The sequence below is a fragment of the Dysidea avara genome, chromosome 13 (assembly GCF_963678975.1).
Source record: "Dysidea avara chromosome 13, odDysAvar1.4, whole genome shotgun sequence".
Lineage (NCBI taxonomy): Eukaryota > Metazoa > Porifera > Demospongiae > Dictyoceratida > Dysideidae > Dysidea > Dysidea avara.
The window spans coordinates 478,586-505,255 of record NC_089284.1 but is presented as its reverse complement, the minus strand read 5'-3'; the positions used below and the strand labels follow the sequence as shown (position 1 = coordinate 505,255).

General features: G+C 38.8%; 1 protein-coding gene across 1 annotated transcript; it reads right to left on the bottom strand.

Moving 5' to 3' along the window:
• Positions 1–1,384: 1,384 nt before the first annotated feature.
• LOC136243023 (uncharacterized) lies at positions 1,385–26,079 on the bottom strand. The gene is made up of 3 exons (XM_066034544.1): positions 25,838–26,079; positions 8,893–9,054; positions 1,385–1,839 (listed from the first exon to the last, which is right to left on the bottom strand). Exons 1-3 carry the CDS (start codon positions 26,013–26,015, stop codon positions 1,814–1,816), a joined length of 366 nt encoding a protein of 121 aa, XP_065890616.1. The 5' UTR covers positions 26,016–26,079; the 3' UTR covers positions 1,385–1,813.
• Positions 26,080–26,670: the final 591 nt, after the last annotated feature.

The following is a 26,670-nucleotide window of genomic DNA, read 5'->3' as shown; positions in this document are numbered from 1 at the left end:
ATAAACAAAGCACCTGAATGAACATGATTTTCAACAATATTTGGTACAAAAAGCACATCCAGGTCTGTATTGTCACTCATGATAGCAGGGCCTAAGGATGTACCATCATACGGTAGTATTTCAGTTCTTACAACTACTGAAACACTTGGGTACTTGTCAAGAAGTTTAGTATTCAAGTATGTAGTAAAACTGGTAGCTACTTGTTGACATCATGTGACCATACATCATGCACCTATCAAGGATTGACACTGTGAATGGATTTGATCAGCAGACTTTTATGTACTTTGTTTGTTATGAACACTTACAATAAAGTTAGTGTATCACTACCTTCAAACTTAACTGCTTTTAGCACAGTAAATCATGCTAAATATGTATGGCTACATGTAGCTGTTATTTATGAGTACTTGATTGTTAACAATAGAGAGTACTCAAATACTACAATCCATGATTATTTCAGTGCTATTACAGTTACACTGACACAATTCACTGTGTAAGAATTACTCAAAACACAATTCCTATACTCACTGAAGTCAGCTTTACTTATCAAGGGTTGCTGTATTTGGTGGATCACGAATTGACGGAGTATGAATCACGTGATGAGCATATCCCACTACTCATTGGAGATATTGGATGGCTGCAGGTTCGAGGCTTCCAGGTCCAGTCATGTATTTGTTTCCTCCTTTCTCAACCTTTTCAAACATACTTTATGTAAAAAGTTTAAACAGGCTGTAGGGCCAGGTGTCCTTCAGTACTTATGCCATAAAGACTTAATAAATATGTTAAAAAATATATAAGTATTATGTCAGTGTTGTAATATACTAGATATGTGATTACTTTAATGATAATGGCACAAAATGCTGCATGCACACTTCAGGTATACTCACTTCATCACTAAAATGCCCATGCATCGTTTATGAAACACAACATCAGGCCCAAATTGTAAATTAGTTCAGTTTATAAATTGCGCTGTGCATTTGTGAATTAATATTTTTATGACACAATTTATAAATTGTGTACAACTAAATCCGTAAATCTGGAATGGCGTGTGAGCATTTTAGCGATGAAGTTAGTGTACCTAGAGTGCGCAGCATTTTGTCATTATCACTAAAATAATTACATTACAACACTCACACAATACTTATAAACATCTCCAATGAGTAGTGGGATATGCTCATCATGTGAACTGCCAATCTGTCAAGTATAGTAACCCTACTTATCGACCCTAAAAACATTTCACTGAGCATGTGCTTGCTGGGATATAGCGTTGAAGGGTGAAAGGTCACAGGGAGGAGGAGGGGTGGGGGGTTATCTGAACCACTTGACCCCTTCAGAGGCATGTATTCTCTGAAAATTTTGCCTAGACCATGAAGCATGGAAATGTTGAAAATCAAGACTGATTACACTAAACATTACCATACTACTAATAACTTATTCAGATTTCCACATCATCTCCTTACATAGAAATTAATGATCACATCAATACAATGGAATATATAAGTTAGCCTATAATAACAATGTCTGCACCATTGAATATATATGGTGGCACACGTAGGTTTAGTGGAGCAGGCCCTTTCCTTATGCGCCCTGAAGTGTCATAGTGTGATCCATGACAAGGGCAAAAGTAGCCCCCATAATCACCCTTGTGGGCAACTGGGATACATCCCAGATGGGTACAGCTGGCCTCCAATATAAGCCATTCTGGCCGAATGACTCTCATCTCATCCTCTTCAGGATCGCGTAACCCAGCTATTTCTGTTTCCCTTGCCTTATTTATCTCCAGGGGAGTACGATGACGTACAAAACATGGCTTTCCCTACCACAGGATGGTTGTGTTCTTCCCTAAGAAGTAGAAAATCAATAACTTCTTTGTCAACACTTGATTGCTCTACATGCAGTTCTAACTGCAATAACAATTGAATATTGGATAACAAACAACTACCTGCAATTTTAGGCTAAAAACAACAACAACAACAACAAAAACATTACATGTACTCTCATGAATGTTGAGGCTTTTGTTGTAATGCACAAATCATAGTCACAAAAGAGAGGATGTGACTAAAATGTAGGAAATTTATTTGTATAGCATCTCAAACACAATACTAAGGACAACAAAAATCTTGCAAAAGCATCTAAATGTGAATATAAAGCATGCTTGAGCCAATATTCAGCTCTATCTATATATGAAGTTGAAAAGCCGTCTGTCCGTCTGACCATCACATCGCTTACTCACCAAACTCAGCAAGAATTGACACAATCTGTGCTGATAATGAAGCACTCATCATCCGACTACTCTAAGATTACTATCACGAGTTTACGTGTGTTTCCGTTTGTTCTCTACAGCATGAGAAGGCCAAGGTGTAGAGAAAACTTGAGCTACATTCCTTTTAAAACCACAGTAATGGCAGATCCCGGATGGGGCGTTTAGGGAAAATGCCCTCCCCCTCTCCCCAACCTTGGTGGAAGAGCAATATTTCTTTTGATAGAAATTCTATATATACAAGTATAAGAAAAAATTAGGAATTTTAAACTAGAGTAGGACCACCATCAAAAGTACTGGTGACATACAGTAGGGATATTTGCTTCTTATTGTTTTACAACAACTGGACATTACATACTACTACAATACAGCTTGTTTCAGTACTTTTGATCATGGTACTACATTGTCCCTACTCTAGTTTAAAATTCTATTCTTTTTATTATACTTGGTTGTGAACTTTTTCTGCAAGTTCTAAACTACTAAACACACTGTATAATAATCTAACCAGATTTTTGAAAATAGATCTTTAACTCTAATCCATATAGGAGCTGTATATAGCCCTAAAACTTTCCATCCATTTAGCAATATTGATGCTAACTATTTACCAGATTTGAAGTCATTGGTTTCCTTCAATCTGTCTGAAGCTATGAATCGTTAAAAGTTTGCAAATTGGATGTGTCCGCGGTAAGACCACTTTTCACAAAACCGGTCACACTATTATTACACAATTATAGTTATGACAGTACTACAATCATACATGTAGTTACGTATATGCAAGTAGTCAGCAAATCTTTGCTGATTAACTAAAACTATACAGCACACCACAATTGTTGCTAAACTGTATTCACTTAGAAGTTCATCAAGTTATTACAGTTCAAGTTAGGTTAATCCAAAGGCTGCAGCACATGTTGCTGTGAGACCTTCAATGCTGGCCACTGTAAAGCTTTAAAAATAAAAAATAACAAGGTTCACTCACTAAATTTGTTTACATGGTATTAGCTAGTAGCACTTATGTAGCTATAGCTATATATGTGGTTTACTTGACACATCATGTGAAGAAACACAAAGAAAGTCATGAAAGAAAGCATGCTACCAGTCCGGATAATGATGAAGCGAAGAAGAGAAGCAGCTAGTGCAGGGGCGGATCGGATGAGGGAGGGGCTCAAAAGGATTTCATGGAAACCCCTTTGACTGAACTGCTGACAAGTTTTTCTTCAATTCAATAAGTTCATAAGTCAAAGAAACACTTAATACAATGACAAAACAGTGAAAACTTTTACTGTTTACAGCAATAATACTTCAAATATCACTTGAAACTGCTATCTTTCTGCAATAGGCACCTCTAAAAATAATTATAGTCTTTAAAAAAAAAAAAAATTATTAAAGCTTTACAATACAATTGCTGAAGGTCTGTAGGACACCTGGTCCTACAGCCTGCTCAAAGACATTAGCTACTTAAGGTGTGTTTGAAAAGTTGCAGAAAGGAGAAAAAATCCATGACTGGACCTAGGTAGCCTCGAACTTACAACCATCCGATTTACACTCAAATGCTTACAGGAGTCTACCAAGCGGTCAGGATGTTTTCTCCTTGATATTTTCATGTAATTATATCCATAGGAATTCTAGAGAGTGACTCATTATCTCTATAAGTACCCCAAGTAGAACTTTATCTTCTACCTCGTCTTCTACAGCTATTACAGCAACTGTTAAAGACTTCAGTTGCATTTCTAAAGGCCTAAATGGTAAGATTTAACAGTGAAACATTATTCAGGAGTCTACCATTAAGAGCAGAACTTCCCCTTTTAGAAGCCTGGATCTGTGCCTGTAGTGGTGCCTGTAGAGAAGAGTGTTGGTCACAGCAAACATTCAGAAAAGTAAGTAGCTAAAAACAAACACTTGTCTCTGATGATACTGGACAGCTCACTCAGTACTGCAACGTCTACAACACGTGTCCATGGGAGTACACATTACACAATACTATATTGCAAAATGTTGCATAGCGGGTAGCTATGGAAGCCCTACTATCGATGAAGAACCTTTACTGGTATAGAAGGATAAAAGGCAACGCAATAACGTACACATTGTATATGTATCAATATGCCAAAGGTTTCTTCATAAGTGAATTTGAAATGTTTTCGTGAAAGAAGTAGGGCTGTAGCTGTACCCAGTTTTCTGCTATGCTTGATTGAACGCATCAGGCAGACAGTTGAAAATTCTGTCAAGTAACAATTTTTTAAAAAATTCTGTAGCAACTTGACAAAAATGTTTCTGGCCAATCTGAAGGTACTTTTGGGCTTGATTTTACCTAACCAATACTGTCATGTCGTGAGGAAAAATCGAAGCTGGATTTTGGGTGATATTTTATTGCTTGCCATACCCACACCTTCATCGTCCCTACTATACAGTACTATCGTACTGTATGATACACCACTATCATACTGTATGATACACCTTGTTACACAAAAATCAATTTATATAACACATGAAAACTGACCACTATTATTGCAAACTCACCTGAAATCAAAGTTAAAACAATTGTCAAACTTTCCCAGCACCTTCGTACATACTAAGTGCCTCTAAAAATAATTATCATGTTGTTGGTGTTTAAGATTTTCATAGCCCTTTTAAAATAGCTTTCAAGATTTCACAACCATCTGCAAAGGCCATAATGACAACCTGCTAAGTAGTATATTGCTACTTAACAAGTACAGCAACTAGTGCTCTCCCCAACCACCTACATCTTGTGCCCCTCACCTTGCCAGCTCCTGGATCCGCCCCTGCTCAGCACATAGTGTTCAAGTGGTAGAATGCCTGACTAGAGTGTACGAGGTCGTGGGTTCAAATCCTTGTGTTGGCAGATTTTTTTTCTTTCTAAGCAGTACCATTTTTTTTTTGCGCACACCTTTTCAAAACTCGACTTTTAGCCATCATATCTTGGGACGCAAAGCATGTATCGATGTGGAATTTTAGTGAAATGAAATGCCCATCAATCATCTGGCAACTCGAGTGTTATTGTTGCAAATCAATATGTGCTTATGTTTGTTCTTTATAGGACAGTGAAGGCACTGGTGTAGGGAAGACTCACTGAACAGTTTGAGTTATATTCCTGTCAAAACCACAGACAACCAACAGTAGCAATTTGTGTACCTCCCTTAACATAACCAATGTGGGTTCAATCCCTGCCTAGGCCATAACTCTTTTGTCACTTTTTGATGCACCTTTTTGTTCTATCTGTTCCATGCAAGCCTACATCCACAAACTCCTACGCTCAGTTTCAGTTGACAGTTCGCTGACAGTCCAAGGTGTTGATTCACAGTAGCTCGATGGCTTCTCTACATTTGTAAACAGGAATCCTCCGCATTTTCTGTGGTAATTGGATTCATTGCAGAGGCGCTTTTCTTCATGTAATGGGCTGAACACAGTTGAAAGCGAAGCGTAATGGGTAAGTATTTGATAGTTGGGATGTGCGAATTGTCCGTATTTTTCATGGTGTCTGTACACCTAATCTATGACAAACATAGTCCATCAATTTACAGGCCATCAATGTAGGTCCAAGGTGGGATAGTTAACAAGACATTCTTGACTGCTCTATTAGAATATTTTAATGCAGGTGACTGCTCTCTATTAGACTGTTTCGATTGCTTTAGTGAAAGGATTCAAACAATGCTGCAAAGAAACATTGTGCTGTAAAATCCAACCTATCCAATCTGTATATTGCATGATGATCTTTATCAGGTATTTCCATGGGTCATTCCCGTTTCCGCTTTCTGTTCCCATCCCGTTTTCAGTTAATTCTACTTACCCCTCTGTAACTGCCTCAGCATCAAAGGCAGTTGTGGTCAGGGCTATATCATGATACCGCCCTAACCACAGTCAGGGCACTACATAAAATATAGCGGTTGTATACAATCACTGGACTGGACTAGTGGACTGGACTGGTGGACTGGACTACTGGACTCAGGTGTTTTCCCTTTTTAAACAAACATTTGGGCAACTGGTTGTAAGTATGTTAGTCTCATGTAGTTAGACCACTCCCCCACACACAAAGAAACCCACACACAAACAAAAGAAAGGTGTGATCATGCCAGGCTTGTCAACATTGCCCAGTTTCAGCTATGTACAGAGGTTCTAATAGTTATTACACGTCAACAAATCTAAAACAGAAGTCACATGCGGTAATATAATTTAAAGTTCAAAATGAATCAATTTGATTGGTTGAAATCTTGTGCATGTGATTTCGCTTGTTATTGCTGTTGTGCAAAAACTATATAGAACCTTTGTATCAGCTATAGAATAACAAGACAATTAACTGTCACCACTTAATTTAGCTGACTATAACTTGTAGGATACATGGTTACTACAACACTACATACACATGTACTGTATGGTTTGTACTTCATGATAAGACAAATGGTAGTCGTACAATAGAGATTATGCCAAGAGAGAGAATTGCACACAATCCTAAGATAACAGACAGTGCCAAGTAGACAGGTTCACCTGCATATTTTACATTCAATGTAGCAATAGCTACAACCAGTTGTCCAAATATGCGCCAAAATGAAAAAAAAAAAAAAAAAAAGAAACTGAGTCCAGTAGTCCAGTCCACCAGTCCAGTCCACTAGTCCAGTCCAGTGATTGTATACAACCAAATATAGCCTTGTGGTTCCCTTTGATCTGAGGTGTCAAAGTGATATATATTACTTCTACCATGGCCACGACGAATTTGTCTGATATATATATGCCCAAGCCGCAGCCGCTTGAGCTTGGGCATATGTATCAGGCAAATCCACAGTATAACTATTAAATATACATCATGATTGACTCACTGCTACACAATAGTATAAATGATGTATTGTCAGGAAATAGACACGTAATACAGAGTTTGTTGTGCATGTTAGTATTGCATCACAGTGAATAAATCTATGCAGTGAACTTTTATGGGTACATATGGCTTCCCACAGAGGACACCCATTCACATACCACTTGCATGTACACATACCATTCACAACAACAAAGTCAGATACTGTAGTTAATGTCTATTGGAAACCAGGCTATCATGAAACCATGCTGTTTACACAATACAGACAGACAATTATGGCACTCCTGAATAGCTGTAATTTTAAAGGACAATATCCGCAATGACAAAATTTGATACAAAACGGCTATGTTAGTGCGGGGGCTTCAGAGACTTGGCACACAATATTCAAAATGACTGTTGTCTGTAGTTTTATACACATGGAACCATGAGAAAATAAAGGTAAGAAGTAGTACACGTACTGTCACAGTACAAAATGCACTCCAACAAGGAAAGCAGACTGAAAATTTTAAATCCGGACACAAATAGGCTTGACTGTATTGCATTATATACTAGACAATGAATCTGATGCTGCTATCATTTCATTTTGATGGAATTTTCAAACACTATAATATATAATCCACTATACGGTATTGCTGCAAGCTGGGAAGCTTAACCTGTGTTCAAAGGTTTATTCCTAGATGACTTTCTTGTCACGATTAGTATACATGGACAGGAAGTCATGATGCTCCATAATGGTGTTAGATACTTGATTTCCAGCAGCGTGTGATGGCTTCCCTATGTTTGTAAGCGGGGATCATCCGTCTTTTCCGTGGTGACTGGATTGATTGCAGAGACACTTCTCCTACTGTTCTTTGTTTGTAATGCTGTGTATGGGCTGAACATAGCTGAAAATAAAGCGTAATGGCTATTTTACTTTCAAGTCAGCATTCGATAGTTGGGGCACATGTTCAAATGGAAACAGGAGCACCATACATTTTTTGATGTGGTATGCACTGATTCACCAGTTATAATTATGCTACAAAATAGGTAAACAAACAAGTACAAGTGAAAAAATTAGGAATTTTAAGCCCAATTATGGATCACAGAAAAAAAAAGTAGGGAAACAAAGGAGGTTGCCTACACCTGCAGACATACTAGTGGACATTTAATCCCTATACCCATGACTGAAGTAGGGATTAAATGTCTACTAGTACATCTGTAGGTATAGGTGGCCTCCCTTTAAGTGTTGTACCGATAATCGGTTCAATAATCTGTATCAGGCCAATATTGGCTACTAGCCAATTAATCGATTTTGATTAAATCAAAGTGGATGTTAATCTCCACTGCGCTGTACAATATAATGATGTGGGGGAGGCTGGGAATTACAAGCCATGCCCATAACAAACTGTCAGGTAATAGGCCATGTCCACAGTAAACTGAGGTGTTAGGTTTCTATGTAGTACCAGCCACTTGTCTCAACTGTATAGCAGTAGCAAAATGCACTTAAAACTAAGACTGAATGATATTGTTGTTTTAGCAATATATCACAATATTTTTCACTTCATGGATGGTATACAAAGTGGTTTTTAGGTGTGTGTTCTATTAGGATTTTGCAGGGCGATCCCTTTTATGAAACCACTATCATATTTCATGATGACGATGAAATTTTTGAATGTCCCCAAATTTCAATAAGAACTCTGCAAATTTAGTGATTGACAATAAGTGTTCTGTGTGTTGTTACATGACCAAGTCTGTTCTCTAAGGTGGTTTTTATGTGACTTCTATATTAGAGGTTTGCAAAATTCCAATGTTACTACAACTAATCAAAATGACATACCTTCTGTAACTTTATCTAATTTCACCACAACCTTTTCATTAGCCAGGGCTGCCCTGGATGGCCCCTTTGCTGCCATAAGGCCAGTGGCCAATTTCTTCGTGGCCGTGAGGGTGGCCATCATCCCCATGGCCATCACCCCACAATCAACAATTCTTCTATTATCTGGAACAATACAGATAACACACATAATACAATACACTACAAATGATTTTGAGCCACACTCTTAAAAGCTGACTAGGCAACTAAGCTAAGTACCCTACAATTGTTGGTCTACTTTTATAAGGTCTTGTGTGAATACAAAATGAAAAACTAGCACATTTTATAGATTCAAACATATTGCCATTCTAATAGATTTAGAGCAGTCATCATTGCTTTTACTTATTCCCACAACTCTGAGGTTCCACTATGGAGATGAAACACCAAGAATTTGGATATAACTAGTGTACAAATAATTCAAAAAAAAATGAAAATATGGGAAACAGAGATCACTAGTCAAACAAGTCAGTATGTTAAAACCATTCTAGGAACATATAAAGGCCTTTTCACACTTAATGTGCATTGAATGCGGATCCAGCTGTGGTCAGACTGAGAGTGGATCGAATGTACATCAATCCATTTCACACTACGTGTGCAGTAACTGAATTCAATTCGCTGTCATAATACGTGATTAATTACTCAATTACGTAACAAAAACTTAAATGGCGTCGGCCATTGTACTACCTTCTTCATATTCCTTGGAGTCAGAAAAGTATTCGCAGTGAAGTATGTGGCTAGTACACTTACAAAATGTTGGGTGCCACGAAGCTGGTTAATTCTTAAGAGGAAACCTATACCAGACACGATGATTTCAGAAGAGTACGCTATTCCTTCGACACTCACTCATGGTTACAACATCACTTCCACAAGCTGAGTATAACACTAGGTATGCCGTCGCTTTAGTCTTGGCGCTATAGCCATGCTTTGCACAAGATATCTGGAGACTGCATGGCGCCTCTTGCTAATTGAGCTAATGCCCATTAAGTCCGGCCAATTTACCTCTCGAAGTGGATCGATGACATGAAGCCGGATTGAATGCACATTGCGGTCAATCCGGCTCAGGTGTGAAATCATTTGATTCGGCTTCGATGTGCATTCGACTATAGTGTGAAAAGGCCTTAAAGGCTAACGCGTGAAATTCTCGCATTCAGGTCTCTATTCGGATTTAATGGATATGGCATGTACCTTGTTCTGATGGTAACGCACATATTATACTATTGGATTAGAAAAGCTTGAAAAGTATGTTGAGACTTCACATAGTTGCTTTTGCTGTGTATAAAAATTATAAGCGGTATACATTTATACAGAAATTTTCTCAGTACTAATCTGCTCCAGATTTAAACAAAGGATAGTCGTTCACGAAAATCCATTACATACCTTCATAAAATGATCTATAACTCCTTGCCAGTTTGTCCGAATCACTGCAAACCAGTATTAGTAGTCAGATCACCATTCAGTGGTGAATCAATGTTGCTCATGTGATTAAACCCACAATCAACAGGACAACTGCAGTCGAAACACAACCGTCAAAAATGGGCATTTTTAGTGCACGCATAATTTACAAGAAGTACAAAATGGCATTTTTGTGGACGAGAGAAATGATGTTCAATCAGTAAACTTCCCACGTATTTTTGAATAAAAACACTTCATGAGATGTTTTATGAAGATATTTATGCAGTTTGTTTAATCTTCAAACGTGCGGGCTGAAATTATTTCAGTGTTAGAATTGAACAAGAATCTGTGGAGGTGATACAAACGGTATGACGATTCTATTTAACGCCGATCCATACAGATTGCTGGACTGATAGTATGTACAGTTTACATTGACTCAGGACATACAAACTAATGCCTTAAATTTTTTGTAAATTAATTATACAACCAAGTGCTAAAGATAATAAGAAATGTGGTTGAGATTACATCATAAATAATGAATAAATAATGTTTGAGAAAACTATAAGGCCTAAAGCTTTGGGAATAGAATTCATGTTGTATAAAGAGACAATCGTATAATGGGTGTGTGTTGTTGTGGAGGTGATACAAACGGTATGACGATTCTATTTAATGCCGATCCATACAGCTAGCACGTGACCCCCACTACAGAGCAGTTAACGTGGCAGTTAATCGACCAGGTGGATTATTTAGACAAACAAACTACTGTTTTTTTTTGAAGTGTTGCCAGCCAGCACACTGTAAGTATCAAGTTGCCATGCCAGCTGCACAAGACAAAGAACAAGATTAATAGGGATATGTTTGTTCATATTGTTTACTTGCAGTTGTATTTCATCTGGCTTTCCACTTGGCTTGCTAGACTCTGGTTGGTTTGGCTGTCTTCCTTTATCTGATTCATCTGGCTTGCATACTCTTAACTACTACAGTATTGTGCATCTCAGTCCTGCAAGTTGTGTGTGCATATAGCGTGTACCCATCACTGTGTCAATGCCACACCACCGATGAACCGCATTTGGCTACTGATGACCTCTAGTTGATACTGTTCTGCATATTGGCTACATAGCTGAATAATGGCCATTTTTGGTGATGTTCCAATGCATGCGATACTGCAATAACAAACAGTTTTCTCCTGTATGTTTTGTATGCATATATACTGTGAACACATCACTGTGCCATTGCAACACCAATGATGTACCGGCACTTAGCTACTGGTGGCCTCTAGTTACAGTGCCACTATTGTGTTATATCTGTCACTAATGATATTGAGTTGATTTGGGATCATAATTATTTTGATTGTGCCTTCACCACCTAGTCGTGTGCATAGCCTCACCAGGGAGCTGTTGTGTTGGTGTATGTACTTGGCTGTACGTGACCCGGGCCTATAACAATAATCATGCAGTACGATAGTACTGTATAGTAGGGACCACAAAGGAGTAGGTGTGGCCCACGAGATAACATCACCCAAAAGCCAGCCTCAATTTTCCCTGATGATGTTGAGGCAGTATTGGTTAGGCAAAACTAAGCCCAAAACAAGCCTTCAGATTGACCAGAAATGCTTTCAACAAGTTGCTACGGAATAAAAATTATTTAATGGAATTTTCTAGTGACTGACTAACTAAGAAACTGACTGGCTGATTCCTTCAGACAAGCGTAACTCCATAACAGCTAAGGCTACGGGCTTGATTTTTTCAATGTTTGACGTTGCTTCGGCCCGAGAGGTGCCTTTGGCATACCGCAGTATGTAAAATGTATTCTTCATGGACTTAACAGTGTCTTACTTTGTGTCCCATTCATTTTTGCTGACAGTGAAGTGTTGATTTGGTGGTAGCACATGATGGCTTCCCTTTGTAATGGAAACTGTCTGTATTTTTCATAGTGGCTATTCTAACTGCAGAGGTGCTTCTTCATTCGTACTGCTGTGTAACGGGTTGAACATAGCCAACAATGAAGCGTAATGGATACTTCACTTTTCATACGATAACTGATATAACCGGGGCGTGTGGCACCATTTCTTTCTTTTGGTATGCGTGGATGGATTACAGAGGTGCTTTTCGAACAGGTCTTGATTCATAATGTTGTGTAACAGGTTGAACATAGCTGATAACGGATACTTCACTTTTTGGACGATAACTGATATAGCTGGGGCACTCGGCACCATTTCAGGTACGGTATGTGTGGGTTCACCAGTCATAATAATTATTTACAAAAAAGATGCAATTGTTGATGGAGATGGGGACCCTAGCAATGTAGGTTGTAGAATTATTCAATCTTCCATTGACATTTACAGGTGGACCATGTTACATACCTGAATGTCAACAAGATGTTATGACTTATGTTAGGAAATATGGCCACCCTGATTTATTTATTACAGTAATGTGCAATCCCAATTGGCCAGAAATCAAAAACAATTTATTTCCTGGTCAAAAATTTGAGGAATGTCCAGAATTAGTGGCTCGATTTTTTAAAACTCAAACTTAACAAAAAAAACATTGGAGATATCATATGACTTTTGGAAAACCACATGCTAGGCTTTACTCAATAGAAGGGCAAAAGCGTGGTCTGCCACATGCCCATATCTTGATGTGGTTGATTTCAGAGCACAAAATCACACCTGATAAGATAGACAACATAGTATGTGTTGAAATACCAGACCCAGCACTTGACTCTGAGCTGCACCAAATCGTGGTGTCCAACATGGTGCATGGACCTTATGGTAGCATTAATCCTACCTCTCCCAGCATGGAAAATGAGTAAGAAATACCCTAAACCATTCATATCTGGGATCCAACAAGGTGCTGACAGTTATCCACTGTACACGAGGAGAAGTCCTAAAGATGATGGACAGGTGACTACCATCACCATTAATGTGAGAGGCTCTCGGATCACTCAGGAAATTGACAACAGGTGGGTAGTACCTTACAACAAGTTTTTGTTGCAAGCATCAAACTACCACTGCAATGTGCAGGTCGATCAATTCCATCAAGTATGTACTGAAATATGTATACAAAGGTTGTGATCAAGCAACATTTGCATTATGCTCAGATCAGGTAGATGAGATTTCTGAGTGCCAGAATGCTCGCTTTAGGGAACCCTCCAAAGACCACCTTGACAGAATTCTTTGCTTTGCTTTGTGTCAAGGGGATGATTTTGCCAAGACACTGTTATATGTAGATTTTCCAGAGTATTACACATGGAACAATAAGTCTTGGGAGAGGAGGAAGCAAGGAACACAGGTGGCTGGTTATCCTGGTGTTAAGCAAGCTCAAGCCTTGGGTAGGGTCTATACCATCAGCCCACGTCAAGGAGAATGTTTTTATCTCTGTTTGCTCTTACATAATGTTAAGGATCCTCAGTCATTTGCTGCTCTGAGGACTGTTGATGGTGGTCCGTGCAGTTACTTCCGTGAGGCATGTCTCAAGTTGGGACTGCTTGAAGATAGCAACCAGTATCACTTGGCTATGGAGGAGGCAATAGTTGTCATAGAATATGTGCGTTTTATTTATTACGTCATGTAATCTGCATTATTTGAAATTGTGTACTATAAATTGCCCCTTTTTACAATCATTAATCAGTCACCCAAACGTAGTGAATTCTGACAAACGTCTGAACCAAATGGGACAAGACAAATGGTGCAGTGAGCAGTTCTTTCTGGCTTTCCAGGGTTAGCAGGGCCGGAGCAATTGGTCAGGCCAGTCAGGCAAATGCATGACCACTTTTTGAGCATCCATATCACAATCAAATCTAATATCTATAATTTGAGCCACAACCGGCATCAACGAAATATATATAGACTGCTACTTAAGTTAAGCAACTACTTACACCGACAACGTATTTAATTTCTTTATCGCTGGTATGGTTGGTTGCATTTGGAGACGGAAACTTTTGTGACCTGGCAAGTGATATCTTCATTTGAATAATTAGAATAATTATGGTCACGAAAGAAATGGCAATTTTTCGATCGATAAATTTGAGCTCCTTACCAGACCTAACTGATAAGCCTAACCAGCCAAAAAGCATTTCTTTCCCCAAGAGAAGCTATGGCAGACTACTGTAACAGAGCGTTCCAGCCAAAGTGGTTTGATAAATGGACTAGATGGCTTCACTATGATGACAAAGTCTATAGGTCTGGTGACAAAGTGTTCTGTTTTCTTTGTGTTACTGTACTGAAAACTGGGAAGATGAAGCCATCGACGAAGCGTTTGTAATGCGAGGGTACTGCAATTGGAAGGATGCATGTATCTGGTGAGAAAGGTGGGTTTACTACTACATCAGTCCACAAAAGAGCAGTTGAGGAGACAGAAATACTTCCAAAATGACCCGTGATATTGGTGAACTTTATTCAAGCAGTCATGCTAAGGACAAACTTCAGAATCGTTCTCATGTATTGAAGGTAACTATTCCAGACAATTCCAAGACAGAGTACAGTATATTAATAGCCCTGTGTGGAGATAGAAATGATCAAGAAAGTAATTTTATACAACCCATGAAGCTCTGTGGAATAGACGATTCCAATGTAATGAAGCATTTGGAGAAGTCCACAGATAAGTATACCTGTCATCAAGTACAGGATGAAATGATTCATATTATGGCACTTCATCATACCTTTAGGAAAATATCAGCTGATTTTAGTGTAGGAATGTACATATGTTATTTTGCAAGCATTAAATGGTTTACTATTATAGTAAAATTGCAGTGTAAAATGTAATGAAATTGCATATTAGAGCATCTAATTTTCAAAAATTTTCTAGGGGGCGGGGGGTGGGGTGGAGCATGCCCCCAGATCCCCCCTAGATGGCAAAATACTTTGTATTTTGCACAGTGTGTTTTGCACACTACACATGCACTCCTTAACAATACTACCCTTTCAAAAAATGCCTGACCACTTTGAATTTCACTGCTCCAGCCCTGGTTAGGATGTCGGGACCAATTCGCAAACCTTTGGGACCAACCAAGGCACCTCTACAAGGATATCTTAAGGATTCGAAACGAATATTCACTACATCAATAGACTACGATTTGGACGAGGAAGAAGAGCAAATTGAGGACCTACTAAACAGGTTACAACAAACATTGCTTTGATAGAAAGATGTAACGACGAACGGAAGGTGTTAATGAACTCGAAAGACTTAAAGGGTGAGTTGAAGGCGGTTGAAGAGAAAGAGTACACGTGGGCAGTAGAGGGCGATGATGGCATCATTGAATTGCTATTGGACGCAAAGGAAACTGTCGCACGTCTGAACAGAGTTTTGAGGTCACAAGAGAGGGCAAGAAGACGACCTTTCTCAAATGATCCTATCATGAACAACGACAGGATTCTAACTCTCAAATGAAATTACTAACGCTTAACTTACCGACGTTCAATGGAGACCTTTTATACTGGCAGGAGTTCTGGGACGTCTTTGACTCTACCATTCATCAGCAAAGTATTTCAAATGTAGAAAGGTTCAGTTACTTGAAGAGTTCATTAAGAGGTGCTGCTGCTTCAGCCATCAGTGGAGTATCTGTTACAAATGACAATTACTCGATTGTGGTAAAATTATGGAAAGAAAAGTTCGGTAAGAGGGAATCTATTGTCGAAACACTGCATTCTCAGTTTCAAACTTACCAATTACCCAAAATCGATTAAATGAAGTAAAGTATATTTATGAAGCTATTGGAAAGATTTTATGGTAGCTTGAGTCTCAAAACGAAGACATCAACCAACAGAGAATAATTGTGCAGTAGATATTATTGAAGTTTCTTATGGACGTTCTTATTAGACTTGAGGAATCAAAGGCTCTGTTGGACTGTTACATCATTACAAGAATCGCTGAAGCGATATACCACTATTCATTCTAATTGCCCATAGACATGAAGTTATTTCCAAGCCACATAATTCCAAGGGCAACAGGAATTCTCAATTTAGAGAAAGACAGTTGACTGCAGAGGCACTTGTTGCCAATAGTCATGGAGGAAACTCAATGTTTTCTTATACCAAAGGTGAGCCAACGAAGCCATGTATATTGTGTAAGGGCACTCATTTTAATGATTGTTCTGATAAGTTTTATACAGTTGAAAGTAGAAAGGGTCAACTATCAAGTCAAGGAAGATATTTTATTGTTTCAAGAGTGGTCATGTTTGCAAACATTGTTCTAGTGTCCAGTTGAAATCCTTTTACTACTGCAACAAGGTTGAACACCACCACCGAAGTATTTGCCCAAAACAGTTTGATGTGTCTGCTGATAGTGATAAGAATCCAGCATTTGTGAATATCTCCGCTGAGATTGTGGATCAGTCGTCTGCTACCCAGGCTAGCAAGGAAACTAACACAAGTTCAACACCAACTGTAAGTAATGTGAACTTTTCCCATACATCTCCCATGTGCTTAAACGACTTCAAATATCAGCAAGCGCCCTTACCTTCATTTGCAATGGCTTCAAAACAGTGACTGGTGGTAGTTACCCAGAAGTTGTGGATCTGAAGCCATTGCAGACAAAGTCATATGTCACATCATATCATTAGTGTTTATGGTGGCAACGTAGAAGTTGTGGTTTTGAAGCCATTGCAAATGAAGCCATACATCCCGACACGAAAATTCATTTATTGCATCATGTGATTAGTGTCAACGTTATAATAAAAATGGCAGTTGCATGTACTAAGGCCCATTGTCTCGTAACAAGAAATTTGTTACTGTTGTGTGTCACTAAAGCAAGTAGAGTAGTTTAGAACCTTTGTTACGGGGATTCGGGTGCTTTGTGCAAAACTTTGGTGGGCATACGTCAATTGTGGTTTTAGTATGGCATGCTAAAGTGTTAGTACAACTTTCTGTGTCAGTTTTTCTTGTGTACTAGTGAGGGAGACTTCTGTATTAGTATAAAATAAGCGATTGGTATTTGTAGCAGGGCTTCATGTTAAGGAAAAAGATTTTTGTACTGCCTGTAGGGATGCGCCGATTTTGCTAGAAATTTTTTGGAAAAATACATTGGTGAAAGCAAAGAGCAAAATGCTGGAAAAATAGGTGAAAAATTGGAAAAATGGGCACCAAGGAATGGCAACTTAGCACATATTGTATGAAAAAGATCAAGATACTCTAATAGAACAGTCACGCATAGTATTAGGACAATATATGCTCATAGAAAATGGTGACCAAATATCGAGATACTCTAATAGAGCAGTCACTTGTACGAAATATTCTAATAGAGCAGTTGCACATGCTTGTAAGATTGAGATACTGCAATTAATTTTTACTGATGCTCAGCAAAATAGAAAACTTTTGAGCAAAATGGATAAGAAATAAAAGAATCGCTGGAAAGAAAAATAGGCGGAAAAAGAAGCAAAATAGGCTCATCCCTAACTGCCTGTTGATGTTACAGCTCCCTATACGGTGGCCACAAGGACTTCAAAACCTCATAGCTGTGTTTCAGCCTGGAATAGTCTGAAGTTGTGTTGATTAGAATAGATTCCACGTTTTATGTTGCCATAATACGCAACAAGCTTTGCATAAACTGACATTAAAAGTATTTTCACATGCTCTTGCAGTTGGCTCTATAGCATCGTTGTTCAACATCTAATGGCCATACAAACCAATGGTTTTGTATTGAAAAGTGTACTGGACCTTCTCAGGTGCTGAAATACTTCCCAATTGATGAAATACGACGAGTACATGGCATTGGCACAATAAGCCCCACTGTTTTTAAACTTGGGCTACATATAAATCATGTGAGATCTTGTGCCAGGCCATGGATGCAGTGAAAACACTTTGTTTATGACCTAGAAAGATAGAGAGAGGAGTCCCACTCGAGAAAACAGTATGAATTAACACAAAGAAGCCATCCTATGCAGCTTACTTCACTAAGACTGTAGTGGCGTGTGCCCAAGTTGGGGATCACACGACACCAGAAAGATGAAGAAAGCCTCCAGACGAACAATAGCAACAACTGGCACCACAAAGAAGGTTAGAAATGAGTATCTCACAGCCACCATTCCCTCCTTCATGTATACCCTTACAATATCAAAACTGCAATTCACACACGCACGCATGCACGCACACACACACAAATTCATAACACATATTATGCTTCCAACCTCGTATATAGTAAGAAGAAATTTGTTATTGTTTTATTAGGGATCATGGAGTTTTGGGCTTCACTGCCGTTCAATGTCACCCAAAAAACAGCTTCAGTTTTCCTTCAAAACAGCTTGGCAGTAATGGATTACTAAGCCCAAAAATGCCTTCAGAACGACCCCAAGTTTCTGTGGAATATTCCTATTTAAAGGTCCACTGAAACGGAAAATTCACTTGCCGTATTACTGAATAAATAGGTCGTTTGTATCATGCAATGCACAAAAACACCTTTTTAATAATTCAATTATGTTGTTATATCGAGATATTAAGCCACAAAATCTAGTTACATCACAACGTTATGTAAGACAAAGAACCGGAAGTACAGTTATTACACTGGGAAAGGTAAATAAACAGTGAGAGTCTAATGTGGAGGTGAGTTCTTCTTTTCAACTTCATAGTGTTCCAAGATTACCTGAACCTTCTGCTGGAAAACAATAGCAGAGTTGTTATGTAGTTGCCTGTAGCTCAGTCTGTAGTGCTTCGCACTATCGAAGCTCATCGGCTCCTTCGATTAGTTTGTTTTGTTTACAAAACTGGGTTAGAAGTACCATGAAACAAACAATGGTATCTATGTTACACTTTCCTGAGTCGCATCTCCACCTGGTAGGGATAATATCTTGTGTATATCTTGCCAGTGGTGCCATCACAATCGTTTTTCCTCGTGTTTCTCTACCTCCATCCATTGTATTGGACCCTTAAACGTATTCAATACATCCAAGATCAGACGTGCTTCGACAACTGGGCTGTTGATTTACAGTGTCTTTAACAGGTATTCTCAAGCATTCTTCACCACAAGACCAGTGTAAATTCACTCGTAGACCTGTAACTGGCTGCAGTACAAGTTCTTACTGTGTTTCAAGTTATGGTAGATATGACGCGACGTGAAACTAAATCGAATCTAGTGATATGAATAAAGAACAGTACAAGAAGTGTGTCTACAATCACTATGGAAAATACAGGTGATTAGAGTAATAGATACAACCACAGCCACAGGGAAACCGTATCGCACACTGCGTTTAAATCTTGTGAATCACTGCCAAATTATAGTCATTTCAGAAAACCAGCCTCACTGTTACTAAAAGCTTGGACACAACTATAACATGAAAATATTACCTTTTAGAATGATACATCAGGATTAAACAGAATTTGATGGGTTGTTAAGAACACATACCATGTGGTGGGCATTAAAATACAAATTTCAACTTAACGATTTCTAGCACGCCTTTAAGTAGAGGCAAACTGACTCTAGCACAGTTCTAGTTACTGTGTGACAGTTGGAAATGGTGCACATCTACTAACAACAATTTTCTACTTGGCATGCGTCCCTATTGTTCCGTTCTGGCCTTTAGCACTACCACATAATGTCACATGACAATCAGATTCAGAAATAGCATTCCAAAGTCTACGGCACATCATCCCATTCTCCCAACTTCCAGTATGCTCATCATTCCCTGTTACTGTGTAGACACTGGGAACAAGTTAAACCTGATTTCACAACTCTTAAGGATTCAATCTTGAGCCAATCTTCAATTGCTAGCAACTTTTATTATTCGTATCATATCAGCTCTGCACCATAACCATAGTGAGCACACAGTGCCCCATCACTTAGACAACCTCTTGTTGAGAATTCATCCTTGACGCAAACTCTGATCATCATCATTCATCAGCATTATTCATACTAATATTGCTAATCAGCTCACTATTGACAATCTGCATTAGCAGGTATTAAAAGGAACTTGCTTCTTAACGTAACATCTTATCAAGAATTCCTCACGTAACACCCTAGCATGGAGTTAACTTTTTGATGTGATAAAATCATGATGTGTAGCCTCACTTTACTTCCCTCCAACCTATAGTTACACTTCCACACGTGATACCAGGCATTAAATGGAATTTTTGCTATGCATGCATAACGACTGCATGTTGTGCATTAGTGTTGCCACGATATATCGATATAACACTTAGGTGATATGATATGTATGATAGCTTACATCGATTGTTGTATTTAGTATTTACAATTATTTACCAATAACATAATGTATTTATAATTACCTAATTTGATAAACACGTGCTCAGATTATTCTGGAATATTCCGTCAAGATGGCGACTGGCAAAATGACGCCTAATGTGGAAAGACTGGTACCGCTTCCCAATGGGAAGAGTTTGGTATGGAAGTACTTCGGTTTTGTTGCTAACGCTTCGAAGAAGATTACAGGTAAGAAGTGTACTGTAAGCTGTGCGACCCCCTCTTGCCCTTCCTTACACAACAAATACGTCTAATTTAACCTACCACCTAGAGAGAAAACACCCAGAAGAACACAGAAAAGTGATTGCTGCTCAAGGAAAGAAGATGCAAACACCATCGAAAACACTGACTATGGCTATGCCTTTTCTGTCCATCAACGACTTGAAACATGCTGGCCCCAAGCCTTATGATAGAGCCAGTAAGCGAGCGAAGCAATTAGTAAATGCAACAACACAATTTATAAGCTTGGGCCTTCAACCCATCACAGCTGTTGATGAACCAAGCTTTAGAAATTCACTTTCAACAGCGGATCCTAGGTTTGAGTTGCCACACCGAACACACTTTAGCACTAAAGTGATCCCAGTCCTCTACTATTCAGTGCCTGGACAAATAGAGGCTCAACTAGCATCTGTTGATTACTGCACAATCACCACAGACCTATGGGCTTAAGTCATCAGCACCGTTCCTACATTTCATTTACCATTCATTTTGTTGATTCATGTGAATTTGTTCTGAAGTCACTATGTTTACAGACACTAGAGGTTCCGAAAGAACACACAGCTGTTTCACTTCAGCAAGTTTTGTCATATTTCATCAAAAGTGTTTGGAGCAACTACTGATAATGGTCAAATCAGGGTCAATGCCATTGAATTACTAGGCTTAGAACATTTTCCGTGCCTGGCCCATACTCTCCAATTGGCCATTAAGAAAGTCTTTACTATTCCATGGGTGAACACAGCAATTGCTAGGTGTAAAAAGCTAGTTGAATATTTTAACAAATCGACTAAAGAAACATACCGTCTTCGTGAAAAACAAAAGATGCTTCAAATTGAGGAACACAATTTAAAAGTTTCCTACCATCAGCAGTGTAAGGCCATTGTTATACAAGCTACTAGAGAAAACCTTAAAGATCACTTCAGATGATACAGCTGTAGCTAAATCTATGAAGGAAGCTATCAGTAAAGATTTGTCGATCAGGATGCCTTGAAAAATGTTGTAAATAGTACAGCAATTCTAGACCCACGCTACAAGGAACTTCCTTTTTGAGTGATGCAGAATCAAAAGAGATATCTGATGAATTGGAGCAATCGTTGATTGATATTCACTTACCTTGTGACAGTGGAGACAGTCCAGAAGAAACAAATGAAAAGCACAGTAGCCCTATTGAAAACCCAGCAAAGAGGCCAAGGAACAATGAAAACGAAAATATTCAAGATAAAAGTAAATTCTCTAAGCTACTTGGTGACACTTTTGAATCAGAATCAGTACCCCCACCAAGACTTGTTCTTGTTGACAAAATAAAATGAGAAATGTCCTTATACAAGGCTGAACATGTGGTAGCAATCCCCTAAAATGGTGGAGTGAAAGAAAACATACATACCCATTAATTATCAAACTAGTTCAGAAAATGTTTTCAATGGTTGCTACAAGTGTAGCATCTGAGCGACTCTTCAGTCGTTCAGGGAACGTCATCAGGGAGAGAAGAAGTTGTCTTCTACCTGAAAATGCTGACAAGTTGATTTTTCTGCATGAAAATGTAAAGATTACTGACCAATGACAATGACATGTGAGTAATACACATTCACACAAATTTAAGTCTTTGAGTTTTGACTTTTTGTAGTTCAATGACATAATTGAAATTTTTACAATGGAAAATTCTGTTTAAAACTTCATACAATTGAAGTCTTCTTGGATTTTTGTACATGATCACTTAATGTACCTTATACCTTTTACAATAATACAAAACTCTGTCTATATCGTGATATATGTTCATATCGTGATATAAATCTTGGTGATATGTGATATAGATATTTTTCTATATTGTGGCAGCACTATTGCGTATGACGAAACATCAGCAAAGACAAGGGAAAATTAGACCTGAGAGATTATGGCATTCATAACATCACGATTATTTAAAAGGAAACATCACAATTTACAGTTCAAGGCAAGTATTCATACAAAAAAATGAGCATGCTGACATTTTCATGGAGCAAACATGCTCTCTTTTTTGTTCACTATACCTCCAGCAATACTAAATGCTCTTTCGCTAGGTGTAGATGTGGCTGACACAGATACGTAAATACTTTCTTGCCATTCTAGCTGGGCAGGAAACCTCGACTCATTCTGCTTTCATCACAGAAGTGAGCTAACCTCGCATGCTTCTTCATCCACATATTTTCTTATCTCTGCTTTTGCTCTTTCAGTAGAATCATGATTAGAAGGTTTACTGCTCACATTTCTGATCAAGTACAAGAGACATTTTTCCCCTTGTAATTTCTTAGCTGGATTGCTTCCTTCTGGTCTCTCATCTTTCTCCTTCTTCACGAAAGTGTTATCTAATACTTCTTGTTTTAGGTGCTTTACCAATGGGGAGTTTTCTCTTCATTTCCTAGATAAGATGGCAATTTAAACCTTGGGTTAAGAAATGTTGAAACATTGAGAAACATTAATGCAGCTTCAGTGTACCAATCATGAAGGTTATCAATCGTAGCAGTTTTCATTGCCTTTACCAGCCTTGAAGCTTGATCAGAGCACACTAAATGATCATCTAACAATCTGTGCAACAGTGGCCTAACTGTGGATATAATCACCCACTTTTCACCTCCAACTGCTTCAGTTATTTGTACTACTGGCTTCATAATTTCAATGAGTTGCTCAAGGGTAACAAATTCACCATCAGTAGGCATTAGATCTCCCTTCTGAACAGCACACAAAGCAGTACTTAATGGCTCGCTCTCGCAATTGTATTATTCTTTCAGCCATATAGTATGCTGAGTTCCACCTACTTGGAAAGTCTTGTACTAAACACAACTCCTCATAATGTAAGTCAATTTGTTTTTGACATAGCATATACAAAGATTTTGCGGAGTGATGAAAATGACTCACTAGTCATCGACATCTTGCTAAAACATTGGAGACTGCAGGTAACTTTAGTGCAGCCTCTACTGCTAACTGAAGGCTATGTGAAAAAACATGGAATTCTTACCCATTCCATCAAGTCCATTGCAAGAACCATACTAGATGCATTATCAGTAGTTGCTGCACATACCTGCTCAGGTGACAGATTCCATTCATCAAGTACAATCCGAATTTCTTCAGCAATATTCAATCCAGTGTGGGATAGCACAAACTCTTTGGTACCTAACAAATGGCTTTGAAGATCAAAAGAACAAGTGATATAATGAACAGTAACTGTTCCATAAGATCGGTTCTGACTGGACGTCCAAAAATCTGCAGTGACAGAGTAATTGTCAGCATTCACCAGATTGTCCAGTACACGTTCTCTATCTCCTTTTCATACATGTTGCACATGTGGTCAGAGTCTTCCTATCTGGAGGCTCATATCTTGGTTCCAGTACATGTAACAGTATACGAAAACCAGGTTCATTCACTGTTTGGAAAGGCTGCTTACCTTTCATAATGAAATAGCACACTGAATCAGTGATGGTTTTCCAACGTGAAGAAGTATGGGCAAGAGGTAATTGATACTTGAACAACAAAGGAATTCTTAACTGCTGGCTAGAACTACTTACAAATATGTGAAGATGTCTCAGTCTCATCTGTCTTCGGTCATCTCTGTGTCAGCGACTCTTAGAAGTGCTAGCATTAGCGCACCTTGGTGAACTTTCATCAGGTTTAGCTTCTCAGAAGTGACCAGGATGGGACTCTTTAAGATGTTGCCACATATTAGTGTTGTTTCCAACATACGAAAAATCTTGAGGGCAAAGTTTGCAATTCACTCGTTTCCGTTTCTTCTTGTTTGACTCTAGAAACTTCCCACTTTTAGTGGCGAAGCCAAAATAATCCCACACTCTGCTCGTAGCTCCTTCAAACCAAGTGATTCGCCATGCAATAGATTAGGCGATTCATCTTTGAGCACGACCAAGTTGTCTGTTGCCATCTTTATTAATCAGGTAACGAACATTCATGAAATTTGCGCACGTGATAGTGAGGGAATTTAATTCAAAAGGTGCCGCAATTAATCATGGTGCTTATTGTAGAATCGATTGTGTTGCAAACATCGTGATTATTCTGATAATCGATTAATTGCTCAGGCCTAAGGGAAATCACAAGATAAATACATAGTGATGATTTTTATAGTTACAAGCTACAGGGGTAGCATTGTGAAAGATTGTTACGTCGCATCATGTGAGTTACAAGATTTACTGATGAAAGGACCTGGAAAGCTGATGGTGTGACACAGGCTCCAGTGTAGCTATGTCACTGACGTTTATGTCTCCTGCAAGGAAGAACAGCTTGAACCAATTGTATCACAGATACTAGAACACATAGTGGATTGGAAACGGTTTACGGTTACAATACAGTCAATGACATTTATGGGGTACAAGAGCATTCCAATAGGCATAATACGTTTGCCCATAGTTTTCTCAAAAATGGATATCTTGTTCACTTCATTGATATTACATTTGGACTCTTGAAGGTAAAAACATTCTTTTAGTGTAGCATGTAACACTAGACTACTGCTACACTTTTAAATTTTTTTATTTTATTTTATTTTTTACAAAACTATACCAAAACTACTCCCATGTTGTCATTCTTTCACTTTGCCTATGTGAAATAACCGCTGCACTGAGCTAAAATATTCATGTGCACTCATTACAAGCATGTCTAGAATGTATTATGCCCTGTACACCAAAACTCCCATAAAACACAAACTCCACAATCTTTCCTTCACACCTTCGGCTGTACAACACAATTAACCTTCAGTCACAAAACAGTAAATAGCCATAGCAGTAATTTAATGCTTTATAAATCCTGCAATAGCAGTCTCGGCATTAAGAACAACTACAATTTGTACACCTTCCATAAATCACATGGCCGTATCAAACCTATAACTGTAAAATGTACTGCACTTCCATTACGTATTCTAGTATCTATGATTGTACGGAGTTAAATATCTATCATTCAATCCTGTGTTATCGGTGTTAGTTCACTACGTCAATATGAATTCAGCAATCAATATATTCTATGTAGTGAGCAACACAAAAGGTATTTCGGAGATGCCCACTAGCGCTCTTTAATTAGAGTTTCCAAATTGTAACATGTTAACGAGTTACCCCAGCTCTGACAACACACTAGTAAGAACTTACAGTATTTCTTCTCTTCTTCTACTGTCCAAGCGCCCTTCTGGTCCGGAGATTTCCCTTGTGCAACAGCGCGGTGCGGTAGAATTGGCCGTGGACGTGGCGTAGGAGCATACGGATTGATTTTCCTACCTAATACAGTACTGGTGTTGACCAGTCTTCTCGCTCCTGCCCAAGCTGCCATTCAGAGTGGATAACGTTCTGTTGTCTTCGCAATCAAAATGACGTCAATACCTAGAGTAATTACGTAAGCGTGTCCATGGAAATTGTTGCTATCCAGCCATCTTTTGGGCTAGTCTCGTGCCCAGCCGGGCTCGCGCTAATGCGCATTAGCGCGAGCCCGGCTGGGCACGAGACTACTTTTGGGCAGCAGCTATCGTATTAGTCTCGTGCCCAGTCCAGCTCGCGAACTTTGGTGGTAAACTTTAGCGAATAGCAAACTAAATTACATTTGGCGAAATAAACTTCGGCGAATTTGATTTGATCATCAAGACACACGGTAGTGTGTCGTGCGGCCCAAGAAGCCGGCGCGTAACACCCGTGGGTCTAGCCGTTGCATCGAGTTTGGCTCTCGAACCCTGACACCCTGTGAGTTTCAGCGCGAAGCGGGTAAAGCCTCTGCTAAAAACTGGAAGAATACCATCCGCTATCAAGATCAACCCCTCTCCCGAAAGCTTTTAATACATCTGTTTAGTGTTTTTTTTTGTTTGTTTGTTTGTTTTTTATTCAGTGTACATGTGTGTGTGTTGTTTTGTATGTGCTTTTTGTGAAGGGGAGCACGTTTACAGGCTTAGCCTTTTGTGTACCCTTGTCTTTTGACAAAAATGGATAATCTAATC

Coding starts and splice junctions, on each gene's coding strand:
- LOC136243023 (XM_066034544.1), bottom strand. CDS start 26,015: ATGGCAGCTTGGGCAGGAGCGAGAAGACTGGTCAACACCAGTACTGTA. Junction 9,055..25,837: donor AGAAGAAGAGAAGAAATACT/GTAAGTTCTTAC, acceptor GTATTGTTCCAG/ATAATAGAAGAATTGTTGAT. Junction 1,840..8,892: donor ATTAGATAAAGTTACAGAAG/GTATGTCATTTT, acceptor TCTACTTCTTAG/GGAAGAACACAACCATCCTG.